Here is a 20,713-nt window from a genome sequence, read left to right as displayed (position 1 = left end):
ATGTACTGAGAGATGCCATCCTGGCTCTAGGAAGAAAGTGAAAGAGGGAAGGCCATTTTGCTGCTATGATTGTATCCCATGCTCAGAAGGAGAGATTTCAGTCCAGGAGGGTAAGAATTATACAGATACCATACAGAGCAAAGGCTGAAAGTCAGAGGAATGAGTGATATCAGAATTAATTTTCTTGCATGTTTGAAATGTGATACAAACATTTCTCTGTCTTGGGGGACAATAGAGGAGTGTGCCTTTCGGAGTAAAGTCAAACCTTTGGAAGATTATAGTGCCTGCTGTGACTGTAGAGACCAATATGGAAGAGACATGTTTTGTTGCAGCTGGGGCAGCTGAAGGCATCCAGTTGTGCTGCTGCAAAAGCACCATAGCATTTCTTCTCCCTGTGCGCCTGCCAGCAGTCCTTCCTCCTTTGGTTACTGCTACGGATGAGCAATCTGACTGCCTGTTTCAAGGCACTGCAGTTGTCTGACAGGGATACAATATATATTATACTATGAATATCAGAACATGTTTTTTAAAGCCATTAAAATACAGGATTGCTGCACAATATGTCTATTTCCCCCCCCTTCAAAATCAGACTCCCCCCCCCCTCCAGACATGTATGACTGTAAAAAATGCTCAGAAGAAGGCTCTCCAAACAATAATCCCAATATGTGTAAGAAAATAAGCTTTTTGTCCTGTGAGGAAACTCTGGGCATCAGTTTAGCCTTAACTGCTAGCATTATTTTGCTTACAGATTATTCTAACACACAATGTTCTTCACAGATGTCAGTTAAAACTCCAAACACCACTTAATAGGGATTCACCAGACAAGACAGAAAACTTTCGTAATCAAACATCTTTAAAGATTAAACAATAGCCATTAAAACATAGTTCAGGTAGACATGATTTCTACAGAATATGTGTTCACATTCTCTGATTAAGACCATGTATTTCCATTTTCAGACATGAACTATTGTAATATATACTCAGAAGAGTGGGAAGGAAGGTGTGGCCATCACCTCCCCCTCCAGAAATAGGGTATTCCGGTAAAGGAATCTGGGGGTCCTGGATCTCATCTGAAGTCCGCTTGAGGGGCTAGGGCCATGCCAGGACCACAGGAAGACCGGGATGAACTTCAATCGATCTTCACCAATGTTGCTCCCTTATTTGGTGTTTACCCTTACAGACTGCCAACCAGAGAGGCAGGAGTCAGTTATAGCCCCTGGCCAATGCCTAGGACAATACCACGTAATAAAGTTGTGGCCTAAATTTTGCACAAAACCTTAAAACTAAAATGATGTGTCCGTTTAAAGTTATTTACTGGGAAAGGGCTTGGGGGCCTTGGCCGCAACATAATTCAGGTAGACATGATTTCTACAGAATATGTGTTCATTTCTCTGATTAAGACCACGTATTTTCATTTTCAGACATGAACGAGTGTAATATATGCTCAGAAGAAAAATATTCAAATAATAATCAGGATATGTGTATTCCCAAGGAAACAACCTTTTTGTCCTATGAGGAACCTCTGGGCATCAGTTTAGCCTGCTTTGCTTTTACTTTTTCTGTGCTCACAGTTCTAGTCCTGGGAACATTTTTGAAGCACCACCACACACCCATTGTCAAAGCAAACAACAAAGACCTCACTTATATGCTGCTAATTTCACTCCTGCTCTGCTTCCTGTCTGCATTGCTATTCATTGGAAAACCTGAAATTGTGGCGTGCCTCCTCCGACAGACAGCTTTTGGCATTATCTTCTCAGTGGCCGTTTCTTGTGTGTTAGCAAAAACCATGACAGTGGTTTTGGCTTTCATGGCCACCAAGCCAGGATCCAGGATGAGGAAGTGGGTGGGGAAGAGACTGGCTATTGCCATTGTGGTGTCGTGTTCCTTTATTCAAGCAGGCATCTGTACTGTGTGGCTGGCATCTTCACCCCCATTTCCAGATATTGACATGCACTCAATCACTAAAGAAATTGTACTGGAATGTAATGAGGGCTCCGTGACTATGTTTTACTCTGTCTTGAGCTACATGGGCTTCCTGGCTCTTGTCAGCTTCACTGTAGCTTTCTTTGCCAGGAAGTTACCTGACAGTTTCAATGAAGCGAAGTTCATCACTTTCAGCATGTTGGTCTTTTGCAGTGTTTGGGTATCTTTTGTTCCAACCTATCTCAGTACCAAGGGAAAATACATGGTTGCTGTGGAGATCTTTTCTATCTTAGCATCTGGTGCTGGCCTGCTGGGTTGCATCTTTGCCCCCAAATGCTACATTATTGTGTTGCGGCCTGAGTTGAACGAAAGGGAACATCTAATAAGAAATAAGACCTGAGGAATTTGAGTGCATAGAATCCATGTATGAAGAGTGATCACCAGACAAGGGGTTAAAATTGGCTTGTTCTGCTATATTATCTTCTTTTCTTCATTGTTTTGCATGCTCCTGTGTTGAATAAAATTGTTTAATTGTACACTGCAATGGAAAATAAATCTGTAATGTGTCTGTATTTAGGTTGTGAAGCATAGCATGGAAACTTCTATTGAAGCTAAAGAAGAGCTGAGAGAAAAGTTTAGCAGTTGTTTATCTTAGTATCACATGAAACCTCTAAGGTGTTTAGCTTAGAATCACATGAAACCTCTAGTGTTACATGTCCATTTTCTTATCTCTTTCCAAGAAAAGAACCTCAGGCTAATGGAGACTGGAATGGAGGAAAGACAAAGCTTGGAATTTTAGCACTCGAATATATATATATATTGGAATCCAAGTGTGCTACACTTGGACAAGTATAAGACATAATTCAACTATCTGAATGTAACTTTATTTGTTTCAAGTTGCTTCAGAGTAAAGTTCTGCAGTAAATCTTTTGAACCATATTTTTGCACTGAATAATTTTTATTTCAAGGAGTCAGCTATTATTCACATTATTTGCCTCCATATGTGCACTGTCAATGGCCTCAATAGCCCAGGTTCCAAGATCTTTGGGGGAAGTCCCTTTCTAGTTCTTGCCACCCTCACAGGTTCCCTTGGTAGCGAAGCAGGAAATGGCCTTCTCAGTGGCTACATAAAGACTTGGGAACTTCCTCCATAGTGAATTTAGATAGACTCTCTCCCAGTTGTCGTTCATTCAGCAAATGACAGCAGGTGTCAGCAGGTAACAGCAGGGAGACAGGCCAGAATACATATGGAGTCTGTCAGTGCCTATAGCTTGATGGATCACATGTCAATATTACTAAGCGTCTCACAGTTGGCGTTCAAACTCATAACTCTCTGGTAAAAGGGGTGCTTTGAGGCAGTTAATGCTTCTCAAGTGCCCCCCCCCATATCCTGACCAACATCCTCTTGTTTATTGTGGATTTATGAGGGAACATTTATTGAGACCGCTCATAGTGCAATAAGAAGGAGACATGGGCATAAGGTATCCATGAATAAAGGTAAAGGTAAAGGTACCCCTGCTCGTACGGGCCAGTCGTGTCCGACTCCAGGGTTGTGCGCCCATCTCACTTAAGAGGCCGGGGGCCAGCGCTGTCCAGAGACACTTCCGGTTAAGTGGCCAGCGTGACGAAGCTGCTCTGGCAAGCCTGCACCAGCACATCACACGGAAACGCCGTTTACCTTCCCGCTATAAAGCGGTACCTATTTATCTACTTGCACTTAGGGGTGCTTTTGAACTGCTAGGTGGGCAGGAGCTGGGACCGAATGACGGGAGCTCACCCCGCCATGGGGATTCGAACTGCTGACCATACGATTGGCAAGTCCTAGGTGCTGAGGTTTTACCCACAGCGCCACCCGCGTCCCTGAATACCTTGTTGCTAACCCCTACCACAAATATTTGAATCCAGTGTCCTCTTCATGCTGCAGGTCATTCCAAACTTTACCATGCCTTCCTACCTAACTAAAGTGTGAGGGAAATCTTCTCTCCAGGATACATGACAAACAATTTTTCTTAATTCCTAAAGGACTCCACACCCTCCATTTAGGAATTGTTGTTAATGTAATAATTAACTACACAATTAGCTAGTCAGAAGGGCTGTCATTTGTTATGATATTCAGCCAAACCCCTGAGGAACTTTTTTGACTGTTAGCAGAACAGAGAGCAAAGAGTGTGAAGGTTGTCATAAATATATCCAGTAAAAGTCAGGGATATGGAGTGGCTCTGGGTACACACAGGGGTTCACAGCTCTGCTCTTGGATACTCCAGCCTTCAGACTTCTGTACTGAGGATGGTGGTTGTAGTCATTTTGCTGCTGGCTCTGCTTCCTCCAATGGGATGCCAGACTCACGCAGTTCAGTGCAATATCTGTTACCCACAGCCTCCACTTCACAAATATCATCAACAAGGAGATTTCATAATTGGTGGAATTGCTTATGATGCTGGTGTCATGCTCAGTGAACTAGCCTTCAGGGAAGAACCCCTGCCAACATTGACAGAACCATTAGTGTAAATCATGAATGATTGTTTTCTTTTCATTCCAAGTATTGTATTAATTTATTTTATATAATAATAAGATTCCACTAGGACAATTTGTGCTAGAGCTGCAGCTAAAGAACACAAAATGGAGGCATAAATCCTATCCACCAAAAGCTAGTGTGAAGTGAGATGCTGCAAATTAATGCAGCATAAAGTTACACCAGATCTAAACCCTGTTCGGCAGCAGGGCTCCTGCTGCTGCTCTGTCCATGCCTGGCTGAGGAGGAAAAGCATACTATGCTAGATTGCAAGGTCACATGACTAACTGAACATGCTTAGGATCTAGCAAAAGTTCTGCTCTCTGGTTCCACCTCTGCCTTGCCCCTGGCATGCTCCTTTTTTCAGTCTTAGACCAGCTTGGCTCAACCAGCTTCATCACAGCCATCTGAACCCTCCATTTTCTATGATCACTAAGTTATGCTCATGTATGCTAAAATGAACTGGGGTTGAGGAATTAATACCAACTGAGCAAGGTTAAGCCAGAGATCCATTGAATTCTAAAATGCTCATCCTGGTAGATCTTGCCATAGGATTGCCTCCCCAATCTGCTCCATCTTCACCAGTTAAAAAAAACAAAAACAAAAAACCCACCATCCCATCTGTTTTGTTAAAATATAACAAAACAGATGGGATGGTGGGTTGTTTTTTTGCTTATTTTCAAAAAAGCTTTATAATAAAATAAATGATAAAAATCTAAAAACTTATTTTAATCAGAATGGAGAGTTTTATATTGTAAATGTGACTGCTTACATAGTTAATTTTTTATATTTATGTAGGCCACCTTATAATTATATCCAACTTATATATAAATACTGTAATAATTGATTGTTAATAAAGGAGACACAGAACACAGTGATAATAACTAAACTAAGTATGGAATATCCTTCTGAAAAAGAATCTCACACTTCTTTCAGCATAGTCCCTAAGCATTACCAGCACATCCTGGCTTTGGCATTCACAGTCAAAGAGATCAATGAAAACCCTCACCTCTTACCCAATCTCACTTTGGGTTTCCACATCTATGACAGCTATTGCAATGCAAGGAGGACTTATCATGCTACAATGCTACTTTTATCCACAGAGGACAGATTTATCCCTAACTACATATGTGAGCAACAGAAAAATCTAATAGCAGTCATTGGGGGAGTGGATGCCCCAATTTCCATGAATGTGGCAACGCTCTTGGAAAACTATAAAGTTCCACAGGTAGGAGAGCTCTGCCTTTCTCTTTCCCTCCCTCCCTCTATGTGTCCTCCCACATTTCCTATTCTATTATTTCCAGACATTAATGTGAGTCTTAAAAATACGGAGACTTCCTTTTTTATGAATCTCACATGCAAACTGAGTTTTAGGATCCTGTTTCTGATATGGTTTTTAAGATGCTGTGAGTGTTGCTGTTCCTTTGTGTTACTTTATTTATTTCAGGAATTTAAATGTGCAATTTTGGGTTGCTAGTTGACATGGCTGGAAATGATTTTTTCCTCTCAGCCTGATTGGCATTTGATTGGGGTTTGTTGCATATTTCCTTATTTCACTGCTGTCATTTGTCAAATAACGTGCTTAACTGGGCAATAAGAATTTTCTTTTGTGTTACTGCATTTATTTCAGGAGGAGTTTAAAATGCAATTTGGGGTTACTAGGTGACAGGACTGGAAATGAATTTTTTCTCTCTCAACTTGATTGGCATTTGGTTGGGGTTTGTTTCATGTTTCCTTAGTAAAATTGTGTCCTTTTTTGTTAGGTGGAAGAAAATTGTTTGTATGTTTGTATGATGGGGGAAATGGCATCAGGCAGGATCAACATAGTATAGGGAGCCCCCATAAGGGGCCATGAGATGGGCTTGGGCTGGTACAAATCCAGCAGATCCATTCCATCGTCATGGAGCTTGTGGAATATGAACTGATCCTGTCGCTAATGGCATGCCAAATATTACACTTCCTGCTGATGTTAATCAAAATTTGGTCTGATTTTATCCCATAACCGTTGTACAGTCTGATTATTTCACTTCTCTCATTGGTCAAAAAATAAGAATTTTGCTCTGAGAATGTTGCTGTAATCAAGCAATTATAGATGCAAACTTTGAGCAAGGAAATCCTCAGTGTATTTCCTCTCAGTGCATAAATCCGCTTGATCGCTATTGATCATTGTATATTCTTTCAACCATGAATGCCTAACTCAAGGATTTGAATAGTCAAATTCAGTACCTGATGTTGTATTTCTAAGGGTTGCTAATATAATATATGGGTGTAATTCACTGGCAAAATCCATTTATCAGTGGAAATTAGAGCGGGGTGGGGTGGTGTTGGTGTTTTGGGTTGTTGTTTTTTTGCAATTTTCTTGCTTCCTTTTGCCCTCAAACTTGAAAATATCTGCTGGGGTGTGGTCCCCAATCCTCTATAACAGATATATTTCATTCTTCATAGAGATGGAATTGTGAGAATTCATTCTCTGATGGATGGCTATTTATCCTGGGTGCCTTAGTAGAGATTCTTGCTTTGCAAGGGCTTGGACTAAATGACTCTTGGGGTCCCTTCCAACTCTACAATTCTATGAGATTCTATAGTTGGCTTCCATCAGCAGAGGTGAAAGCAGTGGTTTCCAGTTTCCATGAATGGATTTGAAAACTTTAATATGCAATATGCATTCTATTATTATCGCCTTTCTTTTTCTCCACTAAAATTCCTTTAGCTCATATATGGCTCTGCTCCACTGAAGACAGATGGAACCCCAGTAATTTCTTTCTACCAGATGGTACCTAATCAAGCACTTCAATACACAGGAATTCTCTCTTTGCTTCTTTATTTCAAATGGATATGGATTGGAGTACTAGTAATGGATAATGAAAATGGTGAAATTTTTTTACAAACTGCTTTACCAAAATTTTCCCAGAGAGGTGTCTGCTTTGACTTTATAAAAACAATGCCTATCTTTATGTCCACATCTGAATTGGCTGGAATTCTTGAAGATGGATTAAAAATACATAATGAACTTATGAATAGTACAGCCAGTGTGGTTGTGTTTTATGGTGAATCTTATTCCATGTTGATTTTGAGATGGATTCCGTATTTTGCAGAACATCCACCAAGTCTACCAAAGGGATTAGTGTGGATAACAACAGCTGAAATGGAACTCACTTCCTCAGTTTATCAAAGGGATTGGGAAACAGAAATATTCCATGGTGTCCTGTCCTTCTCAATCCATTCCAATGACCTATTAGCATTCCAAGCATTTGTTGAGAACCGAAATCCTTTAAACACAAAAGGAGATGGTTTCATCAGGGACTTCTGGGAACAAGCCTTTAACTGTGTATTCTCAGATCCAAATGTGGAAGATGTAAAGGGGAATATTTGCACTGGGGAGGAGAAATTAGAGAGCCTTCCTGCTCCATTCTTTGAGAAGACCATGAATGGCCACAGCTACAGCATCTACAATGCTGTCTGCGCTGTAGCCTATGCTTTGCATTGCATGTCTTCAACTAGATTCAAATATGAAGCAATGGAAAGAAGAGGTGGATGGAAGTATCACAATCAACAGTTGTGGCAGGTAACATACTAAACATTGTCAAGAGGCAGATCAACATAAGTGTGCTACAATAGTTATTAATTTGCATCAATTTCTTCACATCCTAATGTATTTAAATATCACTTTAATACCCTTTCCCCCTTTCTGTCCTTAAATTCCTAGAAGGTTTCCAAATTACTATTTGATTTCCTCAGACAGCCAAGTTCACCCAACTGGTTGCGCCCTCCATATGTTGTTGGACTTCAATTCCCATCTTCCAGGCCATTTTCCATAGTGACTGGTGCTAATGGCATTTGTAGTGAAAGCCCTGTTATATATTTTGTGATAGGTAGCCATTCTGTTATGAATTTTGCGCATCTGATTCATTTTGTTAAATTACTGAGCCTGACCCAAGCCTTCTGGGAGCAGATCTACATGAATATGTATGTCCCTTGAAGTCACATATTTTATTTAAAAATAATAACATATTATGTTGTCAGAAGTAGGCTTGTTTGCTGACTCAGTTAGCCCAAACTGAAATGGTGTTGGCATTAGAGACTATTAAAATACTAACCGTATAGTTCAACACTCTTGAAAACATAGAAACAGAAGCTTTAGAACCTAAAGTGCTTTAAAGTCAATTTATTATAATTTCCTCTCCCTTCTTTATTAAAATTTATTACCCTTGGTATAGGTTTTTATATTCTCGTCTTGTATTTTGTGTTGTATTTTGCAATGCTACCTTCCAAGTGGCTGCATATGCATGAATAAGTATGGCACTTGAATCACATATTAATTTTTTTAAGAAATACTGTATGGTGTCCAAAGCAAGCTTGTTTTCTCACTGAGTCAACACAAACTAAAATGGTGTTGGCCTTATTTACTATTAAAACATTGTGCTTCAATACTCTCAAAAATATAGAAACAGAAGCTTCAGAACCTAACGTGCTTTAAATTCATTTTATTATAATTTCCTCCTCCTTTTCTGAATTATAAAGAGTGAGCTTCTTTATCATGAATACTTTCTCACTCAAAAACCATAAACAAGGAATGACTTTACTATCAACAATCCAACTGCAGGCTTTTCTCAACTCTTCCCTTCTCCTCTTTAAACCAGCTACATAATTTTCTCAGACGTGTCTCTTTTAACAACAGCAGTGGGGACAAGATTTCCTTTGATGAGAATGGGGAGTTAGTGGCTGGATTTGATGTGATCAACTGGATTGTTTCCCCAAACCAATCATTTCATAGAGTGAAGGTTGGGAATGTTGATCCCAACCAAGGGTTGACCATCAGTGGGGATGCCATAACTTGGCCCAACCATTTTAACCAGGTAACCATTTTAACCAGGTAAGCCTCAATGGTCACCCATTTGAGAAGACACCTGGTTCTCAGTAAGCACTTGCACTCTGCCCTGATGTGTAAATTTAGTAAAATCAGACAATAAGGAAATGCAATAAAATACTGAGGGTCTGATTTGGAACTTTTTAGAACATGGAAAAATTACATTGGATGGATGAGGAAGTAGTTTGGAGCTAGTATTTTTTTAAAAAGATCCACATCTTGACCAGTTTATGTATACATGAAATCACAATCTATGCCATTAACCAAGCTCCATCCTTTCCAGAAGATGGTTTCTTAAAATTCTGTAGTACTATAATTATCATGTTAATTAAAAAAAGGTGCACTTGCTAGCAGCATTTGTGACACATTACTGAAAGGAAGTATCACTTAAGTACACCTAAAAGTTGGCTTCAATATTCTAATCTCACAATTCTCAAAATTACTATTCTGGGCTCTCATGTATGGATTAGTCTCAGCCTCTTTCCTTATGTACTGAGTGGTGCCATCCCGGAACTAGGAAAAGAGTGAAAGATGGGGAGCCATTTTGCTGTTATGATTGCATCCCATGTCCAGAAGGGAAGATTTCGGCTCAGGAGGGTGAGTATTCTGCACACACTGTACAATTGAAAAGTGAATGGGTTTAGCTGGAATTCACAGGAATGTGCCTATTCATTAACAACTTTATACCAGGTTTAGCATGTGATTGAAATGTTTGTTAAGCCTGTAGGTAGTTGCTGAAAAAGAAACTGGTTTGTCTCTGTGATTATTTGCCTCAAAGTCCTTGTCAGGGAAATATGTTGGGTATAAAGTACAGTGGCTTTTGTACAGTAGCTAGATAATGGGCAGTACTAGTAACAGTTTATCAGAGAAGATAACTTCCAAATATTTGATCAAGCTTCAAACACACACAGACACAGAGGGGGAGAGATAAAAAATGATTTTCTGACTTATCATCAGTGGCAATAAACCTGAAAACAAATGTTTTAGGAATGAACTTAACTTGGTCCAGTCTTTGAAGAGTGTTTAGATCCTTCAATTGTTGCAAAAGCAGGAGACCAATTCTTTATGATAGTTGGATCCCACAATCTATTCATCTAACACAACACACAATGCTACAGATACATTTCCATGATAAAATGGAAATTTACAAAGATGGAAGGAAGAAATGAAGAATGAGCAGAATACATGATCAACCTAAACAGAGCAGTACAGACGAAAATAATTGGAAATTCATAAAAAGAAAAATTTAGGGCTTTTTTTAATCCATTAAATTTTAATGGATTTTTTAATCCATTAAATTTAAAAGGGATTGCAACTTTTTGTTCCAGTAGAGGAGGACTTTCAAAATTACTATGCTTTGCATTTTTCTATGTGAATAATTTTTAGCATTTTATTAAGGTGAAAATAATATATATCTAGTCTAGTGGTTAAAACGCGAGGTTTTTATCTGTGACACCAAGGTTTAAAGAACGCTTTCAATACCACACAAAATAGGCATAACTACTAGCCTTATTTTGCTTACAGATTATTCTAACATACAATGTTCCTCGCAGATGTCAGTTAAAACTCCAAACACCACTTAATAGGGCTTTCGCCAGACAAGACAGAAAACTTTTGTATATCAAATGTATGACATTGTACATTAGAATACAAATATCATTACACATGAAAAAAATAGCCGTTACAAATGTGATCCTCCTAAATCGAGGATCCTAGTTGTGCTTGGGACCCTTAAGCCACCCCCACGGGGTGTGTTGTTGCTAGGCGTGGCGATCACACAGGGCCCCTGGACGTTTCACGGTCTATTGACCCTGTGCCAACACTGCGGTTGCTTTCTTCGCTGCTACCACCCCGTTTCTCACGGGGACACACGGAGTCCAGACAGTTGTTAACATAAACAAATAATCAAGTTTATTTTTAAATGCAGGAACAAGCGTATGGTTACAGTTTATTTTTCTCGCATTAGTTTCCTAATCTTAGTTCCTAACACTTCCAAACTGATAATTCCAACTATCTATCTGACTCAACCTAACAATTCCTCTCACTCTCTCACAATACAACTCTACCAACCCCCTGCCTATTCCTCCCTCTTCCTTCTCCAACACCCAAGCTTCAACTCCCAACTGACAAACCTCTACTCCCAACTCCCAAACCTCAACTGACTTTCAAAATCTCCCACTCCTTCTTTTACTCCCCCCTTGCATTCTCACTGGCCAATCACATCACACCCATTTTAACCCTTTACTTGACCCATCCTAGGAGGCAAACGCCACACTAGGTGTGGCCCAAGCCGTGTCTGTTGGGCCCCAGGAACGCGCTTGGCTGTTTGGGCCAATTGGGGCGAGTGGCATGATCCCAGGGACCTATAAATGTGGCAGCACAATGGGGGTGGGGCACTTGCTTCACGCTGATGAACACCCGCCCTCCCTCCCTATTTTAGGTGCTACTGTTTTGGCTTTGCTTTGGATTGGCTCGCCTGCTTTAGAGCAGGGGCTGGGTAGGGATTTTTCCATTTGGCAGATTGGCTTGGTTTTCGCCTATCCCCTTAGCAATCATCACAACTTTGTAAGGTTTGGAGGTTAGGCATTGGTTTATAGAAATGTGTGGGAAGGAAGGTGTGGCCATCACCTGCCCCTCCAGAAATAGGGTATTCCGGTAAAGGAATCTGGGGGTCCTGGATCTCATCTGAAGTCTGCTTGAGGGGCTAGGGCCATGCCAGGACCACAGGAACACCGGGATGAGCTTCAGTCGATCTTCAACAATGTTGCTATCTCAGCTGGTGTTTACCCTTACAGACTGCCAGGCAGAGAGGCAGGAGTCAGTTATAGTCCCTGGCCAATACCTAGGACAATACCACGTAATAAAGTTGTGGCCTAAATTTTGCACAAAAACTTAAAACTAAAATGATGTGTCCGTTTAAAGTTATTTACTGGGAAAGGGCTTGGGGGCCTTGGCCGCAACATAATTCAGGTAGACATGATTTCTACAGAATATATGTTCATTTCTCTGATTAAGACCACGTATTTTCATTTTCAGACGTGAACGAGTGTAATATATGCTCAGAAGAAAAATATCCAAATAATAATCAGGATATGTGTATTCCCAAGGAAACAACCTTTTTGTCCTATGAGGAACCTCTGGGCATCAGTTTAGCCTGCTTTGCTTTTACTTTTTCCTTCATCACAGTTCTGGTCCTGGGATCATTTTTGAAGCACCACCACACACCCATTGTCAAAGCAAACAACAAAGACCTCACTTATATGCTGCTAATTTCACTCCTGCTCTGCTTCCTGTCTGCATTGCTATTCATTGGAAAACCTGAAATTGTGGCATGCCTCCTCCGACAGACAGCTTTTGGTATTATCTTCTCAGTGGCTGTTTCTTGTGTGTTAGCAAAAACCATGACAGTGGTTTTGGCTTTCATGGCCACCAAGCCAGGATCCAGGATGAGGAAGTGGGTGGGGAAGAGACTGGCTATTGCCATTGTGGTTTCCTGTTCCTTTATTCAAGCAGGCATCTGTACTGTGTGGCTGGCATCTTTGCCCCCATTTCCAGATGTTGACATGCACTCAATCACTAAAGAAATTGTACTGGAATGTAATGAGGGCTCCGTGACTATGTTTTACTCTGTCTTGAGCTACATGGGCTTCCTGGCTCTTGTCAGCTTCACTGTAGCTTTCTTTGCCAGGAAGTTACCTGACAGTTTCAATGAAGCGAAGTTCATCACTTTCAGCATGTTGGTCTTTTGCAGTGTTTGGGTATCTTTTGTTCCAACCTATCTCAGTACCAAGGGAAAATACATGGTTGCTGTGGAGATCTTTTCTATCTTAGCATCCGGTGCTGGCCTGCTGGGTTGCATCTTTGCACCCAAATGCTACATTATTGTGTTGCGGCCTGAGTTGAATGAAAGGGAACATCTAATAAGAAATAAGACCTGAAGAATTTGAGTGCATAGAATGCATGCATAGAGTTCACAAGACAAGGGGTTACAATTGGCTTGTTCTGCTATGTTATCTTCTTTCCTTTATCATATTGTGAGCCCCTGTGTTAAATAAAAATGTTTAATTGTACACCGCAATGGAAAATAAATGTGTAATTTGTCTGTATTTAGATTGTGAAGCATCGCATGGAAGCTTCTATTGACCCTAAAGAAGAGCTGAGAGAAGAGTCTAGCAGTTTTAGATTAAGTGGGGCTGTATCTCATATGGGTCCATCACAAGGTGTTTAGCTAAGAATCACATTAAACCTCTAGTCAAAACAAAATAAAAAAATTCCTTCCAGTAGCACCTTAAAGACCAACTAAGTTAGTTCTAGGTATGAGCTTTCGTGTGCATGCACATGTGCATGTATCTGAAGAAGTGTGCATGCACACGAAAGCTCATACCTAGAACTAACTTAGTTGGTCTTTAAGGTGCTACTGGAAGGAATTTTTTTATTTTGTTTTGACTATGGCAGACCAACACGGCTACCTATCTGTAAATAAAACCTCTAGTGTTACAAGTCCATTTGCTTATCTCTCTCCAAGAAAAGAGGCTCAGGCTAATGGAAACTGGAATGGAGGAAGGACAAAGTTTGGAATTTTAGCACTCGAAGACATATATATTAGAATCCAAGTGTGCTACACTTGGACAAGTATAAGACATTATTCAACTATCTGAATATAAATTTATTTGTTTCAAGTTGCTTCAGAGTAAATCAGGAGGAGAGAGGGCCTTCTCAGTGGCTACACACAGACTTGGGAACTCCCTCCATAGAGAATTTAGATAGACTCTCTCCTAGTTCTCCTTCCTTCAGCAAGTGACAACAGGTGACAGTAGGTGACAGCAGGCAGAATACATATGGAGTCTGTCAGTGCCTATAGCTTGATGGATCACAGGTCAATCTTACTAAGCGTCTCACGGTTGGCATTTAAACTCATAACTACCTGGTAAAAGGGGTGTTTTGAGGGAGTTAAAGCTTCTCAAGTGCCCCCCCCCCCCATATCCTGACCAACATCTTCTTGTTTAATTGGATTTATGAGGGAACATTTATTGAGACCGCTCATGATGCAATAGGAAGGAGGCAAAGGCATAAGGCATCCATGAATACCTTGTTGCTAACCCCTACCACAAATATTTGAATCTAGTGTCCTTTTCATGCTGCGGGTCATTCCAAATTTTACCATGCCTTCCTACCTAACTAAAGCGTGAGGGAAATCTTCTCTCCAGAATATGTGACAAACAACTTTTCTTAATTCCTAAAGGACTCCACATCCTTCATTTAGGAATTGTTGTTAATGTAATAATTAACTACACAATTAGCTAGTCAGAAGGACTGTCATTTGTTATGATATTCAGCCAAACCCCTGTGGAACTTCTTTGGCTGTTAGCAGAACAGAGAGCAAAGAGTGTGAAGGTTGTCATAAATATATCCAGTGAAAGTCAGGGATATGGAGTGGCACTGGAAATGGACAGGGGTTCACAGCTCTGCTCTTGGATACTCCAGCCTTCAGACTTCTGTACTGAGGATGGTGGCTGTAGTCATTTTGTTGCTGGCTCTGCTTCCTACCATGGGATGCCAGACTCACGCTGTTCAGTGCAATATCTGTTACCCACAGCCTCCACTTCACAAATATCATCAACAAGGAGACTTCATAATTGGTGGAATTGCGTATCATGCTGGGGCCATCGTCAGTGAACTAGCCTACAAGGAAGAACCCCTGCCAACACTGACAGAACCATTTGCGTAAAGCCTAAAAGATAGTTTGGTTTTCTTTCCAAATATTTATTAATTTATTTTATATAATAAAAATTGCCACTTAGATAATTTGTGCTAGAGCTGCAGCTAAAGAACAAAAAATGTAGGTAGAAATCCTATCCACCAAAACTAGTGTGAATTAAGATACAGAGAATTAATGCAGCATAAAGTCACTCCAGATCTAAACCATGTTCGGCAGCAGGGCTCCTCCTGCTACTCTGTCCATGCCTTGCTGAGGGAAAGCAAGCCTTTAAAATAGTGTACTATGCCAGGTTACCAGGTCACATGACCAAGCTGGACATGCTTAGGATCTAGCAAAGGCTCTGCTCTCTGGTTCCATCTCTGAGATCCAGTACATCCTAAATGCTCCTCTTCGTGGATCTTGCCATAGGATTGCCTCACTAATCTGCTCCATCTTCACCATAACAGCTTTAAAAAATAAACACCATCCCATCTGTTTTGTTATATTTTAACTCTATTTTTAAATGAGCTTTATAATAAAATAAATATTTAAAATCTAAAAACTTACCTAAACCAGAATGGAGTGTTTCTGGAGAGCCTCGGCCCAGTATACCTGAAGGAGGGTCTCTACCCCCATCCTTCAGCCCGGACACTGAGGTTCAGCTCTGAGGGCCTTCTGGAGGTTCCCTCAATGTGAAAAGTGAAGCTACAGAGGGCCTTCTCTGTAGCAGCACCCATCCTGTGTAATGCCCTACCATCTGATGTCAAGGAAATAAACAACTATCTGACTTTTAGAAGACATCTGAAGGCAGCCTTGTTTAGGGAAGTTTTTAATATTTGATGTTTTATTGTGCTTTTAATACAGTGGTACCTTGAGTTACAAATGCCTCAGGTTACAAACGCTTCAGGTTACAAACTCCACTAACCTGGAAGAGTTACCTAGAGTTGAAAACTCTGCCCCAGGATGGGAATGGAAATCATGTACTCGCAGTGCAGTGGCAGCAAGTGCCCCATTAGTGAAAGCATGCCTCCAGTCAAGAACAGTTTCAGGTTAAGAACTAAACTGAATTAAGTTCCCTCCCATGAGATGTCAAATAAATAAACAACTATCTGACTTTTAGAAGACATCTGAAGGTAGCCCTGTTTAGGAAAGGTTTTTAATAGTTTGTTGGGAGCCTCCCAGAGTGGCTGGGGAAACCTGGCCAGATGGGCAGGGTATGAATAATAAATTGTTGTTGTTGATGATGATGGTGTTGTTGTTGTGGTAAATGCCACTTCTGACATAGTTAATATTTTATATTTATGTAGGCCACCTTATCAATATACCCACCTTATATATAAATACTGTAATAATTGATTGTTAATAAAGGATTGTTAATAAACACCGTGGTAATAACTAAACTAAGTATGGAATAATAAGCTTCCATACTTATATGGAATAAGCTTTATAATGAAATAAATGATAAAAATCTAAAAACTTATTTTAATCAGAATGGAGAGTTTTATATTATAAATGTGACTGCTTACATAGTTAATTTTTTATATTTATATCCAACTTATGTATAAATACTGTAATAACTGATTGTTAATAAAAGAGGCACAGAACACAGTGATAATAACTAAACTAAGTATGGAATATCCTTCTGAAAAAGAATCTCATACTTCTTTCAGCATAGTCCCTAAGCATTACCAGCACATCCTGGCTTTGGCATTCACAGTCAAAGAGATCAATGAAAACCCTCACCTCTTACCCAATCTCACTTTGGGCTTCCACATCTATGACAGCTATTTCAATGCAAGGAGGACTTATCATGCTACCATGCTACTTTTATCCACAGAGGACAGATTTATCCCTAACTACATATGTGAGCAACAGAAAAATCTAATAGCAGTGATTGGAGGAGTGGATGCCCCAATTTCCATGAATGTTGCGACGCTCTTGGAAAACTATAAGGTTCCACAGGTAGGTCAACTCTGCTTTCTCTTTCCCTCCCTCCCTCTATGTGACACCCCACATTTCCTATTCTATTAATGTGCGTCTTAAAAATACGGAGACTTCCTTTTTTATGAATCTCACATGCAAACTGAGTTTTAGGATCCTGTTTCTGATAAGGTTTTTAAGATGCTGTGAGTGCTGCTGTTTCTTTGTGTTACTTTATTTATTTCAGGAATTTAAATATGCAATTTTGGGTTGCTAGTTGACATGGATGGAAATGATTTTTTTCTCTCAACCGGATTGGCCTTTGGTTGGGGTTTGTTTCATATTTCCTTATTTCACTGCTGTCATTTGTCAAATAACGTGCCTAACTGGGCATTAAGAATTTTGCTCTGAGATGTTGCTGTAATCTAGCAATTATAGATGCAAAGTTTGAGCCAGGAAAACCTCAGTGCATTTTCCTCTCAGTCATAAATCCACTTGATGGCTCATGATCAGTCTATATTCTTTCAGCTATGAATCCCTAACTTGAGCATTGGAATAGTCTAATTTAGTTTCCTGACGTTGTATTTCTAAGGGCTGCTAATATAATATTTGGGTGGAATCCACTGACAAAACCCATTCATCACTGGAAATTAGAGGGGAATGTTTTGGGGGTTTTTTTTGGCATTTTCTTGCTTCCTTTTGCCCCCAAACTTGAAAATATCTGCTAGGGGGTGGTTCCCAATCCTCTGCAACAGATATATTTCATTCTTCCTGGAGATGGAATTGTGAGAATTCATGCTCTGATAGATGGCTATCTGTCCTTAACAGAGGTTCTTGCTTGGCAAGGGCTTGGACTAGATGACTCTTGGGGTCCCTTCCAGCTCTACAATTCTATGAGATTCTATAGTTGGCTTCCATCAGCAGAGGTGAAAGCACTGACTACCAGTTTCCATCAATGGTTTTGAAAACTTCAGTATGCAACATGCATTCTATTTTTACAACCTTTCTTTCTCTCCCCTAAAATCCCTTTAGCTCATATATGGCTCTGCTCCATTGAAGACAGATGGAATCCCAGGAATTTCTTTCTACCAGATGGTTCCTCATCAAGCACTTCAATACACAGGAATTCTCTCTTTGCTTCTTTATTTCAAATGGATATGGATTGGAGTACTAGTAATGGATAATGAAAATGGTGAAATATTTTTGCAAACTGTTTTGCCAAAATTTTCCCAGAGGGGTATCTGCTTTGACTTTATAAAAAGAATCCCTATGTTTAGGTCCACTTCTGAATTGGATAAAATTCTTGAAGATGGATTAAAAATACATAATGAACTTATGAATAGTACAGCCAGTGTGGTTGTGTTTTATGGTGACTCTTATTCCATGATGATTTTGAGATGGATTCCATATTTTGCAGAACATCCACCAAGTCTACCAAAAGGTATAGTGTGGATAACAACAGCTGCAATGGAGCTCACTTCACAGCTCTATCAAAAGAATTGGGAAACAGAAATATTCCATGGTGTCCTGTCCTTCACAATCCATTCCAATGACATGCCAGCATTCAAAGCATTCGTTGAGAGCAAAAATCCTATAAGCACAAAAGGAGATGGTTTCATCAGAGACTTCTGGCAACAGGCCTTTGACTGTGTATTTGCAGATCCAAATATGGAAGATGTGATGGGGAATATTTGTACTGGGGAGGAGAAACTAGAGAGTCTTCCTGCTCCATTCTTTGAGATGAGCATGAATGGCCACAGCTACAGCATCTACAATGCTGTCTGTGCTGTAGCCCATGCTTTGCATTATATGTCTTCAACTAGATTCAAATATCAAGCAATGGAAAGAAGAGGTGGATGGAAGTACCAGAATCAACCGTTGTGGCAGGTAACATGCTCAACATTATCAAGAGGCAGAGCACCATAAGTGTGCTACAATAGTCCTTAATTTGCATAAATACTGTGTCCCCAATTCCTTCCCATCCTATGGTATGTAACATAAATCTCTTTAATAACTCTTCTTCCTTTCCATCCTTAAATTCCTGGATGTTTTCCAAATTACTGTTTGATTCTCTCAATTCAGCAAGTCCACCCAACTGGTCATGCCCTCCAGATGTTGTTTGACTACAATTCCCATCACCCCAGAACTCTTTCTACATTGACTGGGGCTAATGGCAGTTTTAGTGAAAGCCCTTCTCCGTATTTTGTGATAGGTAGAAATTCTGTTATGAATTTGGTGCATCTAATACATTCTGTTGAATAATTCATCCTGAACCAGGCCTTCATGGAGCAGATATATATGAATATGTTTGCCGTTTGAAGTCACATAGTTTATTTAAAAATAATAATAGATAGAAAAAGAACTTTCAGAAACTAACATGTTTTAAAGTCAGTTTCTAAGCATTCCCCCTACCTTCTTCATTATCAGCTTTATTAAAATTTACTACCCTTGGTATAGGTTTCTATATGTTCATCTTATATTTTGTGTTGTATTTTGCAATCCTACCTTCCGAGTGGGTTCATATACATGAAGAAGTTAGGCACTTGAATCACATTTTTATTTATTTTTAAAAAAATACATTCTGGTGTCTGAAGTTGGCTCATTTTCTGAGTCAACCCATACTAAAATGGTGTTGGCCTTATTGACTATTAAAACATTAACAGTGTTTCAACACTCTTTAAAAATAGAAACAGAAGCTTCAGGACCTAATGCGCTTTAAATTCAATTCATTAGAATTTGCTCCTCCTTTTCTGAATTATAAAGAGTGAGCTTCTTTATCATGAATACTTTCTCACTCAGAGACCATAAACAACGTATGACTTTACTATCAACGATCCAACTGCAGCCTTTTCGCAACTCTTCCCTTCTTTTCTTCAAACCAGCTACATAATTTTCTCAGACGTGTCTCTTTTAACAACAGTTGTGGGGACAAGATTTCCTTTGATGAGAATGGAGAGTTAGTGGCTGGATTTGATGTGATCAACTGGATTGTTTCCTCAAACCAATCATTTCATAGAGTGAAGGTTGGGAATGTTGATCACAACCAAGGGCTGACCATCAATGGGGATGCCATAACTTGGCCCAACCATTTTTACCAGGTAAGCCTCAATGGTCTGGTTTGTAACTTTTTAGAAAATAGAAAAATTACAATGATGGATGGGGGCAAAGGGGGTCGCTAGGAAAGGGGGCCCGCTAGGGGTGCCTTGGAAGATAGCCGACAATACCATCCATCCAGCTTGCACGAGGTAATTAGAGGCTGATTATCGGGAGTAAATCAGTCTCCCTCGTCTTCCCAGGGGTTTGGGAAGATGCTGCCTTGCCCGCGGTTGCCATAAATTACCCCCGGGTTCAGAAGAAGGAGGGGGTGAGAGGCACTGGGTGGAAAGCCCTCAGGCAGGCTTTGGAACTTTCCGACGCTGCTTCCAAGAGCGAAACTGGTTGCGTTGCTTAAGAGAGAAAAAAATTGGAGAAGTAAACGCACATGCTTCGAGTGAGGTCAGGAGTATTTTATCTGCTAAATAATTCCACCACTGAAATGATGAAGAATGGGACGGAAGGAATAGAGGACAGCATCAAAGATCACAGACATATTGGTATGTGGAACGGAACAGAAAGGGGGGGACTTTCTTCTTTTTCAATATGATTTCCCTAACAACCCTCCCCCTTAGAAGAACCGTCACTACAACTAATTGCAAGTGGGATAAAAAATAAACTGTGCGGGGGGAATACAAATTAAGGTTTTATTCTGTGAAAGATTTGGAAAGAAGAAAGGCTCTCTTTGTGACGCAGTTAC

The 20,713-nt window shown here is 40.1% G+C and overlaps 2 protein-coding genes across 2 annotated transcripts; both read left to right on the top strand.

Moving 5' to 3' along the window:
- The first annotated feature begins 94 nt into the window (after positions 1–94).
- Positions 95–2,548, top strand: LOC309327307 (vomeronasal type-2 receptor 26-like). Its single transcript, XM_081836480.1, has 2 exons — positions 95–110; positions 1,422–2,548. Exon 2 carries the CDS (start codon positions 1,424–1,426, stop codon positions 2,321–2,323), a length of 900 nt encoding a protein of 299 aa, XP_081692606.1. The 5' UTR covers positions 95–110; positions 1,422–1,423; the 3' UTR covers positions 2,324–2,548.
- Positions 2,549–5,788: 3,240 nt separating this feature from the next.
- On the top strand, positions 5,789–13,445 carry LOC309326906 (vomeronasal type-2 receptor 26-like; the record flags this gene model as incomplete). Its single annotated transcript, XM_081835934.1, has 5 exons — positions 5,789–5,841; positions 7,146–8,000; positions 9,773–9,899; positions 12,339–12,659; positions 13,414–13,445. The coding sequence occupies exons 2-5, from the start codon at positions 7,206–7,208 to the stop codon at positions 13,443–13,445; spliced, it is 1,275 nt and encodes a 424-aa protein (XP_081692060.1). The 5' UTR covers positions 5,789–5,841; positions 7,146–7,205.
- Between the last annotated feature and the right edge of the window lie 7,268 nt (positions 13,446–20,713).

The sequence above is a fragment of the Podarcis erhardii genome, assembly GCF_964252035.2.
Source record: "Podarcis erhardii genome assembly, chromosome: 13".
Taxonomy (NCBI): Eukaryota; Metazoa; Chordata; class Lepidosauria; order Squamata; family Lacertidae; genus Podarcis; species Podarcis erhardii.
This window is presented reverse-complemented; position numbering and strand designations above follow the sequence as displayed.

Bases quoted from the DNA above. Each gene is read 5' to 3' on its own strand.
- LOC309327307 (XM_081836480.1), top strand. From the start codon at position 1,424: ATGAACGAGTGTAATATATGCTCAGAAGAAAAATATTCAAATAATAAT.